Here is a 23,035-nt window from a genome sequence, read left to right as displayed (position 1 = left end):
ACCTGCCTTTATCACCTCCACCCAACGGATCAATTTCTCATCAGCCTGGATGGCCTGTGGTCCTTTGATGGTACTCCTGGGAACTGGGTGTGTGAAACAGGCCCATCTTGGACTGTAGCCCCGAGGGTGACTCCCTGAGGACTGGGCCTTACGTGACCCATTTCTTCTACACTTTGAGAAGGGCCAAGGGCATGGGGTAGGCACAGGGCCTGGCAGTAAATCTGCGACTCGCAGAGGGACTCTGAACGCTCTCTATCGTGAGAGTCTTTCACAGGGACAGAGAGGAGGAGAAGGGAAGACACAGGTCAAGGGGCAGCTAAAACCCCGACAGGCGGCATCTGCACTTTATAAATGAGGAGGATGCTGTTTGGGGAAATCGCGGGAAGGTGGAGGATACAAGAGTGTGGAAAGGTATATAGATGCCCCATTTACCAGCCTCGGCAGCTCCCAGGCCTGGGATAGGAGGGGCCTGCCGCTGCTCAGTCAGGCGCTGCCATCTGTCACATCTCAGCGGAGATCAGCACTGGAGGGCTCATTGTAGGCAGGTTTTTATTATTATTTTTTTTAATGCTGCAGGATCAGGCTCAAGACGTCACTCTAGTGAGCAGTACTGGAGACAGGGGAGAGAAATGTCTAGGAAATCATGGAAGCTTCCATGCTCCAGGAGGAGGGAAGGACAGGGAGCGGAAAAGGAAAGACAAAAGAAAAGAAGCCAAAGAAGGAAAACCATGTAGAAAAGACGGCCTTGCATTAGCAGGTGTGCATCATCCCTCTCCCCCTGGCCCCTCAGGAGGCAGCAGCTGCCCGAGAAACTGGGCTCCAGGGTCCTCAAGTTACATCCTCTCCCCAGTCCCTATTTTCACACCTCCAAGCCGAAGTGCTTCTGCCCTGCCTCTTACCTTCCTCTCTGGAATGCCTAATGTCAAGCACTCCTAGCTTTTGGAGATTATAACAAAGATGACGGTGATGATCATAGATGAAGAGCTGTTCCAGGTGACTGAAAGGTCTGGGGCAGGCTGACTCTTCCTGAGACTCCCCCACGCGTTACAGCAGGTGAGAACCTCAGAGCTCGCAGGACACAGGGCTGGCCAGGGGATGGCTCTCCCTCTCCCCACAGGGAATTCTGGCTCAGAAGATCCCCACACTCCCAAAGGTGCCCATTTCAGGGTCTCGTCGCAGATTTACCTTCCATTCCAAGAAATCCTAAAAGGCCACGGACTCTAAAGGCTACATATGGCTTAGGGTAGGACCAACAAGAAGTACACGGCAATAACAATAGCATCAGTGGCAGTTAACCTTTCTGGAGCTCATGAACGGTAGTCACCATGTTAAGGACTTGATATGTACTACTCATTAATTTCCACGGGAGGGCTTCCCTGGTGGCGCAGTGGTTGAGAGTCCGCCTGCCGATGCAGGGGACATGGGTTCGTGCCCTGGTCCGGGAAGATCCCACATGCCGCGGAGCGGCTAGGCCCGTGAGCCATGGCCGCTGAGCCTGCGCGTCCGGAGCCTGTGCTCCACAACAGGAGAGGCCACAACAGTGAGAGGCCCGCGTACCGCAAAAAAAAAAAAAAAAAAAAAAAATTTCCACGGGAACTCTATGAAATACCCATTTTACAGAAGAAAAACTAAGGCTTATACGTGCAGGTGCTTTGGCCAGGATCGTGAGTGGTGGCAGGAGATCAGAGCCGGGCTCCTTGACTCCAGACGCTGTGCTCTCTGAACACCAACCTTGGCTAGACCTCCAGCGCTGCCTGCACTCTCACCAACCTTTCCCCAGCCACTAGGCTCATCACACCTCCCAGCCCCGACGCTATCCCAGGGATTCTCAGCCATTGATCTTATTTCCTACTTAACACTCAAAAACGTACACGTCACCAGATGCAAGCTTGCTCAACTTCCTACTATGGGACAAACCCACGTTCTATAGGACTCTCCTCATACCCAGAGAGGGTGTCCCTCCTCTTCCTACCTATGCCCACCCACCCGCTTCTCCTCCCAGACCACTCAGAACCTCCCAGCACAGATGGTCCTTTCTCTACTGGACCTGAAAGCTTTTAACTGCTTCCTCTCTACTGGATCCCTCTCGCCAGCTTTAAACGTGCTCATGTCTCTTCCACACTATAGGAAACAAATGGAACTCCTCCCTCTACTCATTTCCTTCTTCCAGTTTTGCCCGAACTTTTCATTCCTCATGACCCACCCACTCCTCACCTCACCCAGATTGGGTCCCTTCACTGAAATGGCCCCAGCTAAGCTCACTAATGACTTCCATGTTGCTACCTCCAATGGGCGATTTTATCGTTTCTCTTATTATACTGCATTTGACACTTTTAACAGTTTTGTATTTGTTCTCTGACATGTTTCCTTCCTGTCTATCTCTAGCCAACTCTTTTCCTTCTTTGTGGCTTATCTTTTTTTTACTGGCCCTAAAATATAAGCATTCCTTAAGGTTTAGGAAGCTTTAGGTTCCTTAAGGTTCCTGGGCCCCCTTCTCTCTTCACTCTATACTCCCTGATGATCCAACACACCAAGGGCTTCACAACTACACCTCGAAACCAGTATATCCCAGAACCATCTCTCCAGTCTTGATCTCTCCTCTGAATCCTAGGCTCAAAAATTCAACAGCCCATGTGATACCTCCATTTGGAATTCTCAAGGCATCTCATAAGCAACAAGTAAAATGAATTTAATGATCTAATTCCCCAGTGTATCTTCCCACTGGTCTCTATGTTGGTGAATCCATCCTACTCACCTCGTTGTCCTTACTCTATCCAATCAGCAAGCTCTAACAAATTTGCCCCCTTAACCTCTCTCAAATGTATCTCTTCTCCAGCTCTGCCACCTCTGTAGTTCAAGTTCTGCTATCTCTTGCCTTCCTCCATCCCCACTCTCAACATCAACTTTTCTACATTCAAGCCAAAGATCTTAGAATAAAAATCTTGTCACCCCCTCCTGCTTAATAAAGCTTCCATGATTTCCCCACTGTTCTTAGTATAAGTACCCAGATTCTAAATGTGACCTGTGAAGGTCCTGCCAGGTCTGGCTTCTAGCTTGCTCTCACACTTCTCCACACTCCAGCCACCCAGCCTCCTCTGGGCTCCTAGAACACAGGCACCATATGCTCCCTCCTGAGTCTGCGCTCCATGCAGGCGATTTCTTCTGTGTGGAACGTGACTCTCCAACGTTACCAAGTTGACAGCTCTTCATCCTGCAGCTCTCACTTCAAAAGTTGCTTTCTTAGGGAAGCCTTTCTGGATGCCCCAGATGAGATTAACTCCCCACTCCAGGCTCTCACGGTGCCTTCCACATTTCTTTCAGAGCACTCACCATGGCTTGACGTCATGTCTTTGTGAGATTATTAAGGACACTCTCTTCCCCATTAGACTTGTCAGGTCCAATGAGGGCAGGGAGCAGTTAGTTTTACTCACTGTTTTTCCCTAGAAACGAGCACAGTCCCTGGCACATCATATATGGTATAGATAAATTTTTAGCAAAGAAAACAGAAAGGGCTCTAAAAATTCATTCTTAAAAGGCCAAACCAGGGCTTCCCTGGTGGCGCAGTGGTTGAGAATCCGCCTGCCAATGCAGGGGACATGGGTTCGAGCCCTGGCCCGGGAAGATCCCACATGCCGCGGAGCAACTGAGCCTGCGCTCTAGAGCCTGTGCTCTAGAGCCTGTGCTCTGCAACAAGAGAAGCCAAGACAATGAGAAGCCCACGCACCGCAACAAAGAGTAGCCCCTGCTTGCCTCAACTAGAGAAAGCCCATGAGCAGCAACAAAGACCCAATACAGCCAAAAATAAAAACAAATTAATAAATGTATTTAAAAAAAGAAAGGCAAAACCAATGCAAGGTTCTTAAACTTCAGTGGGTGCAGAAGACCTTGGGGATCACCCATTGGTATGCTGACCATGCTCAAACGCCCTCTTTTTTCCCTCTTTAACTGTTGTTCAGAGGTAATGGAGACATGAATATAGGTAATGGAGACATGAATGATACACTGTGGAGACCACTTCCCTGGAATGACTGAAGATTACATTGGATTTATCAGGGGATGTGCCTACTTTTCATTAGCGTTTCAATAAAAATAAACACTTCCAATACCTGTAAGAGATAGCAAAAAAATGTTTATTTACCCAGAGAGATTAAAATGTGTAATATGACTATTGGTTCATGTATCAATGTCAATCTATCTATAAATTTCCAAAAAGGCAGTACTTCATTCTACCATTAAACTAGTAAGTGCATTTTAAAGTGCTGTAGGATAACAGGAAATAACAAAGCACAGATGTTGGAGGGCAAATTTGAAAGCACACCAGTGGTGTGCTGGAACCAGTTCACACTGGCTCTATAAAGCCATTCGTTAAAATTTTCAGAAATTTTGAGAGATGTTTGTTAAATGGCCAATTAAAAATTAAATTGTATCAATGTACAACTAACAGCAAAAGTAATAAATACTCAAAATTCATCTCTTCCTAATTACCTTACACTTTACCATTGCCATGGCTTGAGGTTCTACTCGTTTACCCCATCTGTATGGTGGCAGTACTCGACAGTGGGGAGCTGCACACCCCTTCCAACTCTGCACCCGGTAACGTCACCTCAGGGTTTGAAATGGCCACAGTGGGGGTATTTACACCATGGAAACTAGCAAATGCTACCAATCAGGGCTGACATTTTGGGGAACTAAATGTTATACCTTTAAGTAGCACGCCACTGAGCAAAACCACTGCCCAGAAAAACATTTTAAGGGTCTATAAGAAATGTGAAGCCAACTTTTACTTGGAAGATGGATAGGTTAAAGAAGTATAGAAACATGTGTCTGTCTTGAGGAAATCATTCTCAAAACTGTGGAAGGGTTGACGGTGATTGTTTTCTCAATTTGAAGCTATAATTATTCTACAGACATGACTTTTATTACAAACATCAGTCACTGAAGTGTCTGTAATTTTACGGAACAACCTGTATACCATCACTTCTAAACAAACATAAATGTGTTGACTAAATTGAGATGTTAAGTTCTTAAGAGTGGGTGGGAGAGATTCCCTTCCAAACTTCTGGAAAGAGTGGCTTACACTCAAGCCATGTTTGCTTACCTTCTCATCAGTCTTGGCTTCTGCCTCCACCATTTGACAGAAACTGCTCTAAGGTAACCGCTGACCTCCTTCCTGCTAAATTCAATAGCTTTTCAGTCCTCCGTGTTATGACCCCCCGGCTTTGTTTCTGTGGGCCACTCCCGTCTCCTCCATTAGACTGGATTAGTGGAGGGAAAATCCTACCCCTCACCTCAAACCTAGCCTAGCACTGTGTTTGCCACTTTCTAGGTGCTCAGGCACTGTTTGCTCAGTCAGTGGCCTGAGTTTTCATCTCTGTGACCTTGAGCAGTCATCTCACTTCTCTGGATGTGTTTTCTCAGACATGAAAAGAAGATGAGTTATGTGGGGGCCCCTTTTTTTCCCTGACGTTTGTCAAAAGCTCACCTTTCAGGGTCTTGAGGGGGCTAAAGCTCACCCCATTTCAACTGAGCATTATGAGCAGGGGTGCCCACTTGGGCAAATTCTTAGATTTCCACTTTCTTTCTGGTCTGGGGGCCTAAGGCCCAAAGCTATTCCTTTGCCTTCTGCTGCTTCTTGGCTCAGAGCCAGGTTGAGTGACCTCGAGGATGTTACGGTTCTATCACCTTGGGATGAACGGGAGCTGCACAACACAAGCCGGCAAGCGTACAGAACTCCCGTGAGATCTGTAAGCTACAGGTCCTGGTGCAACATTCCCATACTGGAGTAATGCATATTTTATCTTCATAATGTTTTCCCCCTGAGGTTGATCCCCTTCAACTCCTTAGTCATTTCTGTTGCTTGTACTGAATTCCCTCAAGTCTAAAATTCTCTTTTCCTAGAGCTGCAGGAATCAGAACCAAAGAGTATTCCAGATGCCACTTTCTGCTCCAGCATTACAGGATTTACAGAGGGGGAATGATATCTTGCATTATAATAGCTTAGCCACATAAAGATCCCATCAGTCGACAACATTCAAGTTTCCGCTCTCATCTGGAGGTCAAAGCTTCTGGTTCTCCCAGCTCATTATCCCCAATACTGATCATCCTACATTTGCTTCCTTGCTTACTGTCTCCAGGAGGTGTCCACCTATTGGGTCAAAGTCCCCAAGGTGGCAAGGTCACTTCTGAAATTAAAAGGGGGGAAACACATCTACCTTGTGCATACACATACATAAAGAGCAGTCCGACCATACTCACCTGAATGCTGGATTAGTCAGCGAGCCATTAGAATTGAATCTAAATGATACAGGGCAGGGTTCAGGGAACAATCATGAGATAAAGGAAACACACAGGCCCGGGCTGATTAAAAAGATAATTAGCTGTGGAAAATAAGGTTGGGCTCCAGCCAAGAATTTGTCTTTGACAAAGATAAACCAAAGGATCCAATATAGTCATGTTGGGGGGATTTAGTTGCTGTTCTTTTATAGGAGTTGAAGAGCCAGAACAAAGCAACAGTCAGTTTCAAAGTACAGCTCAACTCCGCCGCCCCCCCACCCTGTTGTTTTGCTCATAAACATACAGGCTGTTTCCTTTCATCTGCACAGGCTCACGCAATATGGAGAACCTACAATAGGTTTAAGCCAGAATTATAAATGAATGCGCAGAGTGGTGGTCAAGCTAGAGATTTTTTGGCCTAAGAAAGAATCTTGATGTCTCTGGCTAGAATTTAAAAAAAAAAAAAAAAAAAAAGAAGAGGAACCTCTTAAAGGCCTAAAAGCCCAGCAGACTTACCAGTGATAAGGAAAAGAGAAGCATCTCTTACCTGAATTGTTAAACCTCATAAAGCTGTTTGAAATGCCTAATAACACAGCTTTAATCTCTACATAAGGAACAAGAAAAATTTTCCGTGAATGGCCAGATAGAGGGGGGCTGACAATAAGGAAGGAGGGAAGTTGGGGAATGATGCCAGATACAGTATTTGGACCTGAAACTGCAACTCCAAAGGTTCTGTGAAACTACTTGCCTGAAATATTGTTTTGATAAATAAGCCATATCCTTGTGGAATTGAAATCTCCAACTGTTCCACTGGCACGGACATCTCTGCAGTGACAGCACATGCCCCAGACTGTGGAGCTAACTTGAATTAAATTTCAGATGTGGGGGAACTCAGGGAGGGGCTGGTGGCAGTGGGAGGTTTATGAACAGTATGCTGGGGCTCTGATGTTGTCATAACCAGATGGCTTCAACTCTATCATTTAAACAGAAACAAACACGTCCAGAAAGAATAATGACAGGAGAGGCATCAAACAGCTTCACCTGTACCCGAAATCCTAACTGCTTTGTACCCAACAGTAAAGCCCACAGTGGAAATCCCGTAAATTTTGGGAAATCCCAGAAGAGACTTTCATCTTGCCAGAAGCTTGGTGCCAGAACTGCTACCCTCCTGAGGACATGTTCCCTGAACCTACCAGCCCCCAATCCACAGCTTTCTGTGAATGAGGAAGGGCAAATCTGAAGCCCGGTTTGTCCTCCTGGATCCTCTGACACACAGGCCAGCTGAGGCACCTTTCCAGAGCTTCTGCTCTTGCCATCCCCACAGAAAGAAAGCTTTACCTCAGATTGCGTGCCTAAACATTACAGAAATGGAACTTCCTCCAGTTGCTTACATAATCTTTTCAGGGTATCACATTAGAAGAACTCTCACTCAAGTTTTGTAACCTTAGGCATGTCCCTCAGGGTCTCAATTTCTCTCACCTATAAAATGGGAAGATGCTATCTGTCTCTCATTTATCCTACCCAACCCATCGAGTTGTTGGGAAGTTCAAATGAGATACTGTACAGGAAGGTTTGCTGAAACGTGAGCAGTGCTGAGCCAGTGCAGTTACCTGAGAGACAGTGTGCGTACAGGAGACCCTGGGTACGCCCTGGTCCCCAGATCCACGTGCTGATCTGGAAAGTGAGGACTCAGGAGGCACAGGACAGCAGCCAGGACATGGAGAACTGGGCACTTGCTCACATAGGTGACACTTAGGAGGAAACCGAGAAGCGCAAAGGAGTGGTTTCTAATAAGCAAATCCTGCCTTTGATTAGACTGATAATAGGTCAAATAATACACACCTTGGCCCAATGGCCAATGGTTCTCCAGTGTATCCCACTGCCCTGTCCAGCACTGCTGCAGGAAAGGCAGAGGAGGAGCCCCAGAGCATTCCTGTGAGCTCACTGGGAATTTGGACATTAACTTTTCTGCAAACACATCCAGTCAGTGACAGAACCAGTCAGAGATAAGAACTTCCCTTTATTAAGTCTCCACATTCATGTCCCCTTGATATTTTTGTATTTACTTAAGGAGAAGGGGGATTGGGAATTCGGTCTTAAAACATGTAGGGCGCAGGAAAGCCCACTCCCGTTACTCGCCTTGGCAGAAGCAGCCTGATTCCTCAGTAGGATGTGGACTGTGAGCTAAGAAGGACAAGGGACTGGCGGATGCTGGTAGCTCACAAAGGAAACTTGAGGTTAGGGAGACGCAATAAATTCCTACCGCTTAGACGTCCGGGGCATAACCTCTGCAAGCTAAAGAATCGAACTAGGCCTTCAAAATCCCTCAAGGGACTCAGGCCCCGAAGACGAGCCAGGTGAGTGAGACAAAAGACCAGAGATACCACACAGTACAAAATAGTCATTATTTATATTTTCAAAAAGAAAAAAATTAACATTTGGAAGTTCTCCCCTGTAGGAAGAGGGGCGAATTGGAAGGAACAGGACTGGCTCCTATGCAGGTGGCAAGTCAGGTACGAACAGCTGAGCAATCTGGGCTGGGAGTTTTTCCACACAGCATTAATAATAAAATTTCCTTTTCTCGTCTTTTTGCTCTGTTTTTGTTTTGTGTGTGTTTGTTTTTTAGAAAAAGGAACAGGGGAGAAGAAATAAAATCAGAGAAAAATGCCAAAAAACATTTTCCACAATATCTAAAAACAGAGAACCATAGTTTTTGTCAAGACAGTATGAATTCTGGATGAATTACTTTTTCCAGTTTTCAACACCAAATAAAGATTTTTTTTTCCAAAAGCTACCACATCAGAATACTCATCTTCTAGATCAAATCATCTCCTTCCCCTTTCACCTCTCCTTGTTGTTTTTCATAAAAGGGTAACGGGAAGTATTGTGTTCTTGCAAACAATAAGTGCTAACAACAAGAGAGCTCTTCTGATACTTGCATGGTGCGTGGTGAGTTCTCACAAATACCCAAGTTTTAGCACAGCTGGATGTACTAAAACTTAACATAAATACTACTGGAATCCAAAAACTGATTTTTGAGAAATTCTGCAAAAATCCTTTCTTCTTTCCTTTTCCCTTCTCTTAAAACTAAATGTCCTTTTTTAATTTTCGTTTTGCTCCAGGCACCTGACGATCTGTTCTGCTCAGTCAGATGCAGACAGGTTTCTCCAAAGTACCACCGCTGGGATGTCCTCAGGGCTAGCGCCTAAACTGAATCCCCGCAGTATCAAACTCGGCCAGGCCAAAGAGAACACAGTGACGCAGCAACAGGATTTTCATTAGGTTGAACAGCCCCGAGTCCCGGGCCCTTCCCTCCCCCCACCCCCATTTCCCCCAAGTTTACTTAGTGCTGTTTTAAAAGTCTGGGGCCACGATGCAGTCTTTTCCCCCCACAACGGAGTAGAAGCTCCACAGATTGCGCTGTCTACCTGGTGGTTTGTGGCAGCAACAGTGGCTGCTGCTTCTGGAAAGTAAACGGAGTCTTACAACAGGCAGGATCTTAGGACTGCTTCAGGCGCTTGCGCGGGGGTCCCAGGAACGGGCACTGTGCTGAAGCCAGAGAGCGGTACGCCTCAGCCACCAAGTGGGGATGTGACACCACCATTGACTTCCACCCGGAGGTCTCCAAGACGTCCGAAGCATGACTAGGAGAAATGCGAGAGATGGGTTACCAGAGGGGTGAATGGAGGATGAATTACACAGCCACCTAGACAGCCGAATTTCCCAGGGTTTGCTGCTTTGGGTGTCAATGCAAGACGTACTCAGACAGAACCCTTAACATGCATGAGAATTTGCTTGTTAGAAAACGTGCAGACAGGTGACCGGGTTACGACTGTTGTAACTCTGAAAACTAGGACTCTGAGACGCTATGTTCTCAGTTACAAAAGATGAAATGTTCCCCAGGCTCTTCTCTACATCATCAATGCTCTTCATATTCATTGGTGATGCTGATAAAGAGAAAGAGCAAGACTTCTCTGGGTCAGACAGCTCTGAGCTTCCATCTGGCTTTGCCACTTACTAGTCCCATAACCACAAAGCAGGTCATAGCCTGGGGCCTATTTGATAATCGAAAAAGAGGGGCTAATACTCACACTTCACTGAACAGTTAACATCTAAAAAGCACCAAGCAGGTGTCCAGCACAGAGTGAGCACTCAGGACAAAGAACACTTTGCTTCGGAACAATCTTACAGACTTAGAGGACATCATTTCCTGTTTTCAGGGCATTTTCTGCGTTAAGTAATGCTTACTCACCTACCCTGCGACCTCTTAGACCTCTCACCCCCCAGAACTGCTGTTTTGAGGGCTTTAGTGGTAGGCCTGCTTCTCTTCCTGGGGTTTTTTCCAACTTTTGCTCCCCATCAGGCAAAGGAGTATAACATGTCCCACTGAGAATTATTTCAGAAAGTAATATGGTCATTTAGGATGAAGGAACAGTTCTACTGGAATTTACACTTCTTTCTCAAAACAGTTATTTTACGACCTCGTCTCCTGATCATGCCTTCTCTTTTCCCCCGTTCTGCAGTCGACCGCTGGACACTCTTACTAACTCATAAAAATCCACTTCTGCTCTCCCAGAGATCTGCATGTCTTTTTTTTAAGCCGGTGAGTGTGAAGTACAGATACTATCGCTTTAGGGGACACAGCTTTTTCAGACCAGCAAGTTGTCATTTTCATCAATTCTGATCCTGCAAGGTAGTAATACACTTCACTCACCAATCAGATTAGACTGATGAAAGCAGAACCATTTTTCACACCGTCAAGCTGAAGGAAAAGATGGACACTCTCTACTTACTACTAAAAAGCTTAATGAAGCTACTCACCTGTTTCACTCACCAATTCAAAGTCTTCCTTTCTCATTCGTTAACTAACCCAACTACCCTGAAAGAACTTTGAAGATGACAACTCACTAGTTGATGAAATCCACTGCCTGAGTTTTCAGCTGATCTGCGCTGTGGAGGTCAGCCAGGATGAGAATCTCTGCGGCGTTCTCCACGGAGAGGTTACTGCAGAGGGCATCCTCACACATGACCTTTAAACGCTCCAAGGCATACTGTAAAACACAAGCGTGGCTGTCGTCAGAGCAGGAATGCTCTGGACTGACTGCTACTGAAGTTGTTTTCTTCAGCTGTACCATCACGTAACTGGATACCTTAACAAAACTGCACAGACCACGAAAATGCTGCTACTGCAATTATAAAACAAAACCACACTCCGAAGGCCGAAATGAACAGCATAGCTGTTGCATAGCTGCCATTCAAGTTCTAAAGTCTATCAGAAAAATGGCAATTATGGAATAGACCCATATCTTCAAGTTTTCCCCTACCCTGACTACCATTAAAGTGTCTCTTAAACCATCACCACCTACCCTTACAATGAGGTATTTCTCTGCTTCAAGTCGACAGGGACATTACATTTAAATTTCTGCAATCCTTTTATTTAGAGCCAGACTAGGGTGCAGCACAGTCCTTTCTACTTAAGCATTGTCACCAGCCCAGCAGGATATTCCAACTGTCCCATCAGGCTGTGAAAAGGAGCCCTGTGGTGACATTCACCAGCATCTCTACCACTAGTTATTCCTGAATGAGTGTCAACTAAAGGCCTCCTTTTCAACAGAAAAGGATAAATGGAGTCCTATCTTATCGGGGTTGAGGTTAAGATTCTTAGGGTAGAAGAACAAAGCAACAGAGACCCTGGATCCAGTTTCAGCCTAAAAACTTCCTATTTTCCAAGTAAAGGGTATAAATAAATGTTCTGGAAACGAAGGCCTAGGTTAACATTGGGCACATCTGATCTACCTGATTTGTTTTGATGCAACTGTGCTACTTGCTCTCAAATATATTATGAACCTACTAAGGAATTTCAGGGAAAAGGGGGAAGAAGGGATAAAGGAAGGCACAAAATAAAATGTCATTAATCAGCTCATAGGAGAATGATTTGCTCTGAGGGTATCCACAGTCTCCATATAGGTCCCATCTTGAGGGCCTGAGAACTGAATGACACAACACTCCTTCAGGCTGAATCATGACGATCAAAACAAGACACTTTTATTGTTATGAATTCTGGGTGAGGAGGCATATCTGCTGGCACTGTGATCTCCTGCAGCAAAAAGAGAATTTTATTGGTTTTGGGTGCAGCTTTAATTTCTTACATTTGAGTAACTAGAAAACAGTTTCCATGGAAAACGGGAATGACACTACACAAGAAAGAAATTAGGCTGCCGTTTTTGTTTTAAAAGACTGGAAAAGGTTAAGTAAATGTTCAGTCTTCATACAGTGCTGCAGAGAATATTCGTCTTATCCTTTCTCAATAAAATTCTTTTAAAAGGACTTTTACTGTGAATAGCTCTGATCCCTACTGCATAATTAGACAAGAGTAGCCATTTTCGTCCCTTGGGGACAAAGGTTTTTTTCTTAATTATGCTTCTGAAAAACCTGCCTAATGGTAGTCCTTACCCGGGAGATTGAAATTTGTCTCCTAGGCCTGGGCTATGTGTTTTGTTTTGTTTTTGGTCTAATTACATATGTCCCCAGGAGACTGGAAAAACTTAGAAGAAGCTGTTTTAGCCTCTTGGGTAAATTCTAGATGTTTAGATCCTTCCATGAAAATTTTCTTATTCTGTTTTCCTGAAGCTCACAAGGAGGTGTAAAGGTAAAAATGTTTTCAAATAAGCTTAGAGCAACGACTGTCTAATGGGAAATTTTGAATGGAATTTGAAAAACGCACCCTTCCGTTACTTCTCATTCATAAATTTAGAGCACCGCTGTGATTCAACTGCTTTAGCTAACACATTGTACTGAAAAGCACCAACCTCAGAACGTCAGTTCAGGCTGACCCCCGCTCTCTCTACTTACAATAGGTTCCCAGTAGGCTCTCTGGCTGAGGAGCAGGAATGAAAACCCAGGGACTCAGATGTCTAACCCTGGCCCTGAGAATGTACAACTCTGAGTTTTAGTATTTCTGTCTAAAAATTGGACCTTGTGACGCTACTCATCCTTATGGGAGCTCGACAATGAGGGGGATAAATGCCTGGCTGGTGTGTATAAGCACAAGTGGCTGCTTCACTGAAAATCGGAGGAAGGGGACTTCCCGGCAGCCCAGTGCTCAGGACTCTGTGCTCTCACTGCCGAGGGCCTGGGTTCGATCCCTGCTTGGGGAACTAAAATCCCACAAGCCATGTGGTGAGGCCAAAAAAAGAAGAAGAAGAAAAAAAAAAAAAATCAGAGGGCAGATGAGGCAGAATCATTATAAACTCATGTTTATAAGAAGCAGCCATTTGGGCTGTGTATTCTACTTCCCCAGAACTCACAGCGAATATTTTCTTTCCGTTTCCACTGGAGGCAAGTTTCCTCTGGTCAGAACTGAGCTAGACTGGAAGGGTATAGGATGTTCACATTGCTTAATTGTACTTAATAAAGTCTTGAAAGGTGATAAGAAAGGTGCAGCTATTATTCAATCCTTTTCACCGGTAGCACTGATTGGGTTTACATGCCTCATCCTCTACAAACACTCCAAAAAGATGATCAATAAAGATAAAACCCCCACTGTAAACACAAGTACTCTCCTCCGGGGTGCTAAGGGAGAAGGATGGAGATTACTCCCGGGAGTGAATCCTGAGAAGGCTCTAGTGCTCTCAGGCCAGAGCCAGCTGTGCCCCTCGGGTGGGCGCTGCAGCATCACGGCAGGAAAAGGAGGCACCTCCAGCAGAGAACCATCTTTCTCACGGGGTCTACTGCTGGCCGGGTTCAAGCCCTTTAACACCCTTGCCTCAACTGCCCCCCAATGTAAGAGAAGCTTCCACAGGGTAAATAGCAATCCTTTTACACCCCCCACCCCCACCCCTCAGTCACGTTTCCTCAGACCACAGGGCCTTGGAGGAACAGGTCACTGCTCTCTCTGGTCTATCTACACAATGAAAGTCAGTTTCCCAAAGTGTGTTTTGGGGAACACTAATCCCCAGAGGTGATCCTTGAGAAAAGTAACTCCAGGGTTAACTAAATTGGAGAAATTTGTCTATTATATTCTCTTTTAGAAAACTAACAGTACACACTGACATACTAAAGGTTCTGAGAAAGGTCCTGCTATAAAAGAGCAACACAAAAAAACCCAGTTTGACTTGGTGTTTCATTAACCTCTTCCCCTCAACCCTATTTTGGGAATCACCAGCCTGTTGTTTTAGGTAATAACCATATTTCCTTAAGGCTAAGATCTATATTTTTATTTTCACACTTTAACATTTCTCAAATTAAAACGTGTCTTACAATCAAAGCATACATTTATTGTAGTAGTCTCTCTTTTTTCCCAAAGATCTATTCGTCATCTTTCAATTCTGAATATGGTATATTTCAATAACTTCTAAGATAAAAGCTGAAAATGCTAATAAGCAGGATACTAGGTAAAAGTTATTCTCTTACTGACAAAGTTTAAATAAAAGTTAATGAACTCAAGAATATTTTTGTAAATTACAAAGCCAAATTATAAATCCAAATGTTAGTATTATCTGAATCTTTAAAATCACTGTGGTTAAATTTGAGATCGGCAAGAGAAGAGAGGTAAACATCAACTCATCCTTCTTCTCCATAATTAGGATGACCATATAATTTGCCCTTCAAAGCAGGATACTTTTGAAAATAAAAAGGGCGCTATCAGTAACTGTGTTGGAACACGAGTGTAAACCAAGACTGTTCTGGCCAAACTAAGATATATGTGGGACTTCCCTGGTGGCCCAGTGGATAAGACTTTGCGCTCCCAATGCAGGGGGCCTGGGTTCAATCCCCGGTCAGGGAACTAGATCCCACATGCGTGCCGCAACTATGAGTTCGCATGCCGCAACTAAGAGCTCGCATGCTGCAACTAAGGAGCCTGCCTGCCGCAACTAAGAAGCCCACGCGCTGCAACTAAGGAGCCCGCCTACTGCAACTAAGACTGGTGTAACCAAATAAATAAATAAATATTAAAAAAAAAACGTAACTAAGATATATGTTCATCCTGCCCACAAAGCAACATAAAAGCCCAGTCATGAAACTCAAGAGGTCACCAAGACTCCTAGTCTTGTTGTTATTGTCCTGTTCTCATCTCACCTTGTCAGCAGCTGCCAGCAAATCGTCAGCCATTTTATCGAGGTTCGGAGCCTTCCCCGTGTAAATGAAGCACATCATTTCCTTAAAAACTTCAGGCTCCACATCATTGATTTCAACCCGATTCTATGCCAAAGAAACTAAAAATGAGAAACATTCCAACGGAACAGAATCCCTAAACAATTTTCATGATTTTAAGCTCTGATGAAGAGAGGAGCTCATACCATTTTAAATCTAACACGAATGGGAAAGTTCTCTTTGCCCTATTTGATTGTAATAGCCTTTTCTCCCATCATATGTACCACCTTTGTTTTCTCAAATACAATAGCAAGACAACTATACCTTTGATTTTTCACCTTTCTTTTCCTCAGTAGAAACACGTGTCTAATACCCTCACCCAAGACTATTTGGATGACCTGCCTGGTATAGTGTTTCTGCTTTACCTAGAATGCTTCCAGACTACCTCTCTCTGCTCTCAGAAATTGTCTGTTCGGGGAACTCTACTCCATTTGAATAACATAATAAGACAAAAAAAACCAGGAAAATAAATCTGCTGCCAAACTGGGAAATGATCTGATTCTAGCCACCTAGCTAAAAAGAGGTATCTCTATCCTGTTACATACCTTTTTGCTTTCCTCCATTTCATGTTCAAACATGGCACTAAAAACTGGAGAACGAGCTACAAAGTGAAAGGAAAACAGAAACAGATATGGTTATCACACCAAAATCTCTTGGTTCTTCTGTTATGAAGAAGAGATCATTTTCTTTTTTTCTTTTCTGGCCACACCATGTGGCTTGTGGGATCTTAGTTCCCCGACCAGGGATTGAACCTGGGCCAATGGCAGTGAAAGCACCGAGTCCTAACCACTGGACTGCCAGGGAACTCCAGAAGAAGAGATCATTTTCTTTCCTGTCCCACTACTACAGAAATGGTCTTTTATATCAAATTATGCCAGAATTATAAAATTACTTTCTTTTTATATTATACAATAAGTGAATAATTATTATATAATACGTAGGGAAAATAAGAAATCACTTCTTTCAAAATAATTTATTGGCTTCATTCCAACCATTCATATTTCAAGGAGATTACTCAAATTACCTATGTTAGATGACAATGATATCCTCTGAGTAGATCTTGGGGTTCAAATGGAAGCTCCTTCATGGTCTAAGCAGGGTGTCCTAATACCTGCATTTTTGCCTGGAACAATGATACCTACACTTCCTCCGCTTCCAGGGACCACACAGCAAGGAGGTCAAGAACAGGGCTCAATGGCATCGCTTAGCTAGGTGAAGTGCAGGCTTATTTATGGCAGGCTGTCTGTTCCTCCAAGCCATGCATTATCAACAGAGATGGTAACGCCCCAAAGAGGTGAAAACAATCTTAGGTATCACAATCATTTGTGGCCCTTCAGATCTTAACCCAACTAGACAAAATCTTATTCCTTAATGTCTTAGTTTTTTCCTTAGGGGTGGGAATAATGAAAAAAAGGTTCAGAAACAGTGTTCTAAGCCATGCCCATTCTAGTCTAATGAACACCATGAAAAATAACTAAACTTAATTTCAACCATGAAAGTAATAAAATGGCTAAGAAGTCAAATTTCATCATGTCCAATAAATCAGGGGTTTTGGTGAAAGTTGAGACTACCAACCTCTATCGAAGAGAGGAGGGACAGATGGAATATATAGAAGGAGTTTCAGCTAACAGGCACCTGGAACTTTGACCTAATTTATGTCAGAAAGGACTAATTTTAGATTGGCCATTTTCTAACCACATAATCTTGGGCAAATCACGTAACCCTCTGAACCTCAATATTTTAATCTATTCCAAAAGAATATCAGTTCTCATTGTTCTTATCTCTGCAAGGCTATAGACTATAAGGTACTATATAAATACATTACAGAAGCTGAAGACTAAAGAGCTGGTGCTTTTAATAAAGAGGGAAGGGTCCAAGGCAGCAATACGCCTAGAGGGATCAGTGGATAGAGAGAAGCTGATGTTATGAGAATAAATAAAATGATCTAGGGAGACTAAAGTAGAGTGAAAAGAGAACTAAGGCAGACCCTTAGGGAATAACAACGTTTAAAGGGATGGGTGAAGAAGAGGGAGGCCACACATTAGAAGGAGCCAGAAAGCCAGCCAGAGAAACCAGAAGAAAGGAGTCAAATAATATATAAACTAGAGTCCCTCAAATTTAGGAACTAGCAGGTCATGTAACTTTGGAAAACCGCTTTTGTGGCATGGAGGCAAACTGAGGGTAAGTGGGAGGAAAGAATAGAGAGAATGAATATGTTAACTCAAGAAACTTAGCTCTGGGAAATAAAGAGAGAATTAACTAGAGGGAGAAGCTTGAGCGTGTTTACAGGCTGAGCGTGAACAGGCAACAGGAGAAAGAGATGGCAACGATACCGGAGAACAAGGGTCTAACTGGCAGAGTAAGGCTTCTGAGAAGGCAGCATGAGACAGAACAACGGTAGAAAGCAGTCTGCTTTGGACACGAAGAACACCTCCTCCACTGAGAATGCAGAGAAAATGCAAGGGAGAGGCAAGAGCCGAGGGAGAAGGGCCTTGATTTTCTCTTGGAAGAAGTAGCAAGGTCGTCTTTTAGGAGCTGGAGATTAAAGGAGAGTGGTAAAGGTGTGAAGTGTCTATTGTTGAGAAAAAGAAAAGGAGCTGACTACGCATCTGTAGAAAGGGGTCTCGGCAGTGCCGAGGGCCTAGCTGAACACAGAGGCACGCACACAAGAGTTAATGCCTTCCTTTAGCAAGTCTCAGTAACACCTAGTTGAGAGAGGGATCAGGAAGATGGTTAGACTGAGCCAGACAGAGGTTTTGCCAGGTGTGTACTTCAGAATGACAGGGCTGATGGTCTTGGTAAGAAATCTGTTACCTGAAGGTTCATGTGATTTCCTCTTACATCTCTTGGCCTGAATATAATTTTGTGGCTGAAAGCTACGCTTCCCTGTGAGGTAAGGCCATCAGTCTGCCTTAACAGTTCCTGCTGTGTGCCAGTCTTTCTGGTCTTAAAGACCAAGGGCCTATTACTAGAACAAGACCTGATCTTCCACGTCACTGGCAACATTCTCATTCTTCTAGTAACTTTGTATGGAAGAGAGGGCTAAGACCTCCAGGGCTGGGGATTTGGCTATGTGGTGGTTTAGTCCTGAGTCCAGAATCCTCTCCATTACATCCTAAGTCCCTGTCTAGGGGCTGATACCTGCTCTTAACCAGTGTTTTGACATCTAGCCTCCAGGTGCAAAGGCATCCAATACACATCATCATCCATTCCTTGCAAATGATGGCCTAAGTCCACTACAGAGAGAAAAAAAGAAGGAGCATTTTTATGGAGAGTAGCCTTTTTGGTTTTGACAACGAATGTCACCACAATATAAAAATATATTTAGCTGCAGTTTTTTTGGACTAGTTCAAAAAGTTGAAGTCATTCAAAAGGTGATTATGCAGCCTACTGTTTTTCCTCGTTTAACCACAACTAAAGCTCCCCATGAATAAATACCAACCTGCTAAGATAGCTTTGTGAGCCTGGAATTCCTGGCCAGCAACACACAAACAACAGTCTGTGAACCGGGAATTCTCCCACAGTCCTCCTAACTCATCCGCCAACCGGCACTCAGGAACCTTCACCATATTCATGGTGTTCTGGCCAGAAATGTTGACAGAATCTTGCACCACACTCACCTGTGAAAGATAAGAAAACACAGTCCAAAGCTTTTATTACCAGGAATTTTCTTCCCAGCAGGAGGAGAGATGACTTTTACCTTGTTGTTATGGTACATTTAGAAACTGATGTTAGGCATATTCTCTTGAAACCACCTTCACAAATGAAGTCTTTAACCTCTGGATCAAGTAATTTCCAAACTATCATGATCATACTTATTCTACACCATCTCAGGACAGTAAGGAGAGAGCCCCACAGATCTCCTTCTCTTCCAAACTTCTAACAAGCTCCGCCTTCCCTGCCCTGAAGACCTGGGCAAAACCCCCAGAGGGAAAAAACTGACAAAAACAAATGTTAAACCTCAAGTATTTACCTTATTCTGCCTTAAGCAAAAGGTTAAATATAAAGAACTCTATAGAAACTACCATTTAAACTAAACTCTCCAGAGAAAAGACTCTAGTAAGCCTAAGAGCACTTCACTTTTTCAGTTGGGTCTGGAACAGAAAAATAAAATGCAGCTTCCATAAGGCATTTCCTCACAAATGTTAGTTTAATGAACAGGACTGGGCCTGCAAGATCTTGCGTAGTGGTAACTGGGTGGGTATCCCACACCATTTATACCCTCACTCGGTCATTGGTGACAACGACATACAAGATGACTGGCTCCAGCTGGGCATGCACTTACAGCTGTGCAACACAATGACGACAACGGGTTTATAGAGGAATCCAACTTGCCGCTTGGCTTCAGCAGCAGCATGGTTTAACCAGGTGAATTAACTGTTCAGTCTAGAGAAAAACCCTGGTAACTTCTAGATGGATCAATGAAGCTCACATAAGTTTGTCAGGATACAAAATACAAGGATTTATAAACCATATAACGTCATAAAATAAATGTAAATGACCAAACTGAAGATGAGACCGAACAGATCAGTCTTCCGCCTGACAACCCTGGCTATGCGTCCTCTCCTGTATCACATTAGGCTAGAAATGTTCAAATGAAAGCAGAATTCACAAACCCTGAGAATCAGCTCCCCACTCTTGCTATTCCTATGAGTTAGATGAGAAAGACAGCTGAGGAGCATCCTAAATGACCCAAATTTCTTTTAACCTTCAAGAGGCAAGTCATCCCTTCCTTAAATGCAGTCATAAACCCAGAGGCAAAGTTAATGCCCCATCCAAGTGACCTGTAGTCCCTTCTGCGTAGGAGTGAGATATTTACTATCAGGTCATGAAGTTTATTCATTTGTTTAAAGCTGGCTGTTACGGTCTTGGGCAATGAAGCAACCAAGCTAATGAACTATGAATGTGCTTAGCATCAGTACCACATTTATCAGAGCCAGAGTATAACATTATTTTAATAGCCCAGGACCCAACACAAACCACTCCACAGAGATCGTCCCATGTAAGATCTCTAATTTGGTTCAGCAACTTTCTCATATTAACACCCTTACTTCTTTGATATAATATTAACACCGAAAGTAGAAGTGGCCTACTTCCAGTTTTAGCTTCAAAATACTGCTGATTTAAAAACAAACAAACAAAGCACCAAGGAAAAGACCAATTAAATCCAACTTCCTCATAGGGAAAGGCAGGAATCGCTTGGGATGGCCAATGAAGGGAATGGAGAACGCTTTTGGCACTGGGTTCCTAAGCTTGAATTAAACCAGGCTGACAGGAGCCCAAAGTCATTAACATTTGATGGCAATCTACTAGACTGGGTAAAATGAACTGGCAAGAGCCAAGCTGATTTGCAAACTGTGGTGACCAGTGGACTCTGTGCTGGTTGCACGTGCACTTGGTAACGAGTGCGGCCCAAAGACTGTGACTCCTCTCACTGGGGCAATTCCTCTCTTCAGACACAGACAGGAACACAGCAGGAAGGAGAATGTACCTTTACTGTCTGAGCCAGACTTGTTCTGCAGATATATGGATGCCTGGAGTCTCCAGAGCTCTGAATGTCTGGCACCTCTTACCAACATTAAATACGCTTAATTAAAAATAAATTTTAAATGGCATACACAAATGAGTCTTCAGAGCCCAAACTTTTAACTTAGAAAGGGATTGTTTTCCTCTGCAAATGATGATGCTAAAATGATACCATTTTGAGAAAAACTAAAGATTTTTTTTAATGCCTATAAAGTTGACTACGGAGACTCATTCAAAATTGCAGCTGTGAAGATGACGTGACTGTGACATTTATGTCTTAGAAATGACTGCATGAAAATGTCTCAGGAAGGCTCTATAACCCTCTAAATTTCAAGTTGTAAAAGGGCCTCACTTTTAAAGTCAATTCCTTTTCTTAAAAAAGAAAATTTCATAAAAGACATAAAATTTCATAAAAGATTGTGCCATTTCTTGTTTACTTTGTCTAAACATAGAATGTCAAGGTAAAACCACTGAAATATATTTTTAATTTCTGTATAATTAAAACAATCAAGAAAAAATAAACAGACGGCATATAGATTGTTTATAGCAGCAGCACTATTCCTAATCAAAAGACTAGCAACAAACTAAATGCCCATCAAGGGACTTCCCTGGCGGTCCAGTGGTTAAGAATCCGCCTTCCAATGCAAGGGACGTGGGTTCGATCCCTGGTCAGGCAGCTAAGATCCTGCATGCCACAGGGCGACTAAGCCCACACGCCGCAACTACTGATCCTGCACACTCTGGAGCCCACACGCTAAACTAGAGAGCCTATGTGCTGCAACTACTGAGCCCGTGCGCCACAACTAGAGAAGCCCACGCACCACAACTAGAGAAGCCCATGCACCGCAACTAAGACCCAAAGCAGCCAACTAAATAAATATTAAAAATAAATAAATAAATGTCCATCAGCAAGAGAATGAATAAACAATCAACTGTCGTGTGAATACACAGCAAACTACTGTACAGCACTAAAAATCAAGAATTATAGTTACATTCACAATATAAATAAACTTTAGAAACATAATATGAAAACAGCAAGTCCTAGATGACTACATACATCCTGACACCATTTTCATAAAGCTCAAAAACAAGTGAACCTAAACAATATATTGTTCAGGCATGCAAATAATGAACAAGGGAATGATAAACAATTCAAAAGCGCTATTCATTATCATCATCTGAGTAGGGAGACAACAGGTCTAAGGGACAGGGGAGAAGCATATATAGTTCTCAGTTATTGGTGATGTTGCTGGGTTGGGTGGTAGGTTTACTACATTATCATGTTTTATAACCTATAATGATAATACATATTTAATCACCAGTTTTGTAGGTCAAGATCAAATATTATTAGCATTTTCATAAGTTCAACTAATATATACAAATAATCCATTTAAAAATGATAAAAAGAAAAATTAGTAGACCCACATATTTAAAATTTGGCAAAAATACATATTCCCAGGCTTTGAACGGATATTCTGTGTTTGATAAGGAAAGAGATGTTTTAAGAGTTAACTAGGGGCTTCCCTGGTGGCGCAGTGGTTGAGAGTCCGCCTGCCGATGCAGGGGAAACGGGTTCGTGCCCCAGTCCAGGAAGATCCCACATGCCGCGGAGCGGCTGGGCCCGTGAGCCATGGCTGCTGAGCCTGCGCTCCACAATGGGAGAGGCCACAACAGTGAGAGGCCCGCGTACCAAAAAAAAAAAAAAAAAAAAGAAGAGTTAACTAGTATTGAGATATTTCATATTTGGTATTTCATATTTCATATGGTATTTAATATTTCAACTTTAATTGCAACATTACAAAGAGGCACTGGAATCTTCTACCTGTCAGAGGCATAAACACTGACGGTGGAATACATGTATATTTATTGCTAACAGCTACTTGCTTTCAATATAAATAAGTGGAAAGAAGATCAATAGAAGCTGAAACATTTCAAGTAGATTTTCTATGGTCCAAATTGTTACAGAGAAAATTAAAAGTGTAAAGCTTTCACGATTCTCTCTTTCATTACCAAAAGAAAACTTGGTAGAGCCCATGTTTCCTTGGGTAAATGGCATTCAGTTTCACTTAGTGTAGCACAGCAG

At 43.5% G+C, this 23,035-nt stretch overlaps 1 protein-coding gene across 3 annotated transcripts in view; it reads right to left on the bottom strand.

The window, feature by feature from the left end:
• Window positions 1–8,664: 8,664 nt before the first annotated feature.
• SPOP (speckle type BTB/POZ protein) overlaps window positions 8,665–23,035 on the bottom strand; it is a 67,729-nt gene continuing 53,358 nt past the window's right edge. For all 3 annotated transcript variants that reach the window (XM_067717081.1, XM_067717080.1, XM_067717079.1), the window contains 5 exons: window positions 18,869–19,046; window positions 15,972–16,027; window positions 15,352–15,474; window positions 11,182–11,324; window positions 8,665–9,917 (listed from right to left, as the gene is read on the bottom strand). In XM_067717081.1, coding sequence (XP_067573182.1) covers window positions 9,773–9,917; window positions 11,182–11,324; window positions 15,352–15,474; window positions 15,972–16,027; window positions 18,869–19,046 — 645 coding nt within the window. In that variant the 3' untranslated portion in view covers window positions 8,665–9,772. The remainder of the gene's footprint in view (window positions 9,918–11,181; window positions 11,325–15,351; window positions 15,475–15,971; window positions 16,028–18,868; window positions 19,047–23,035) is intronic.

Source organism: Pseudorca crassidens, chromosome 19 (genome assembly GCF_039906515.1).
Source record: "Pseudorca crassidens isolate mPseCra1 chromosome 19, mPseCra1.hap1, whole genome shotgun sequence".
Classification (NCBI taxonomy): domain Eukaryota; kingdom Metazoa; phylum Chordata; class Mammalia; order Artiodactyla; family Delphinidae; genus Pseudorca; species Pseudorca crassidens.
This window is presented reverse-complemented; position numbering and strand designations above follow the sequence as displayed.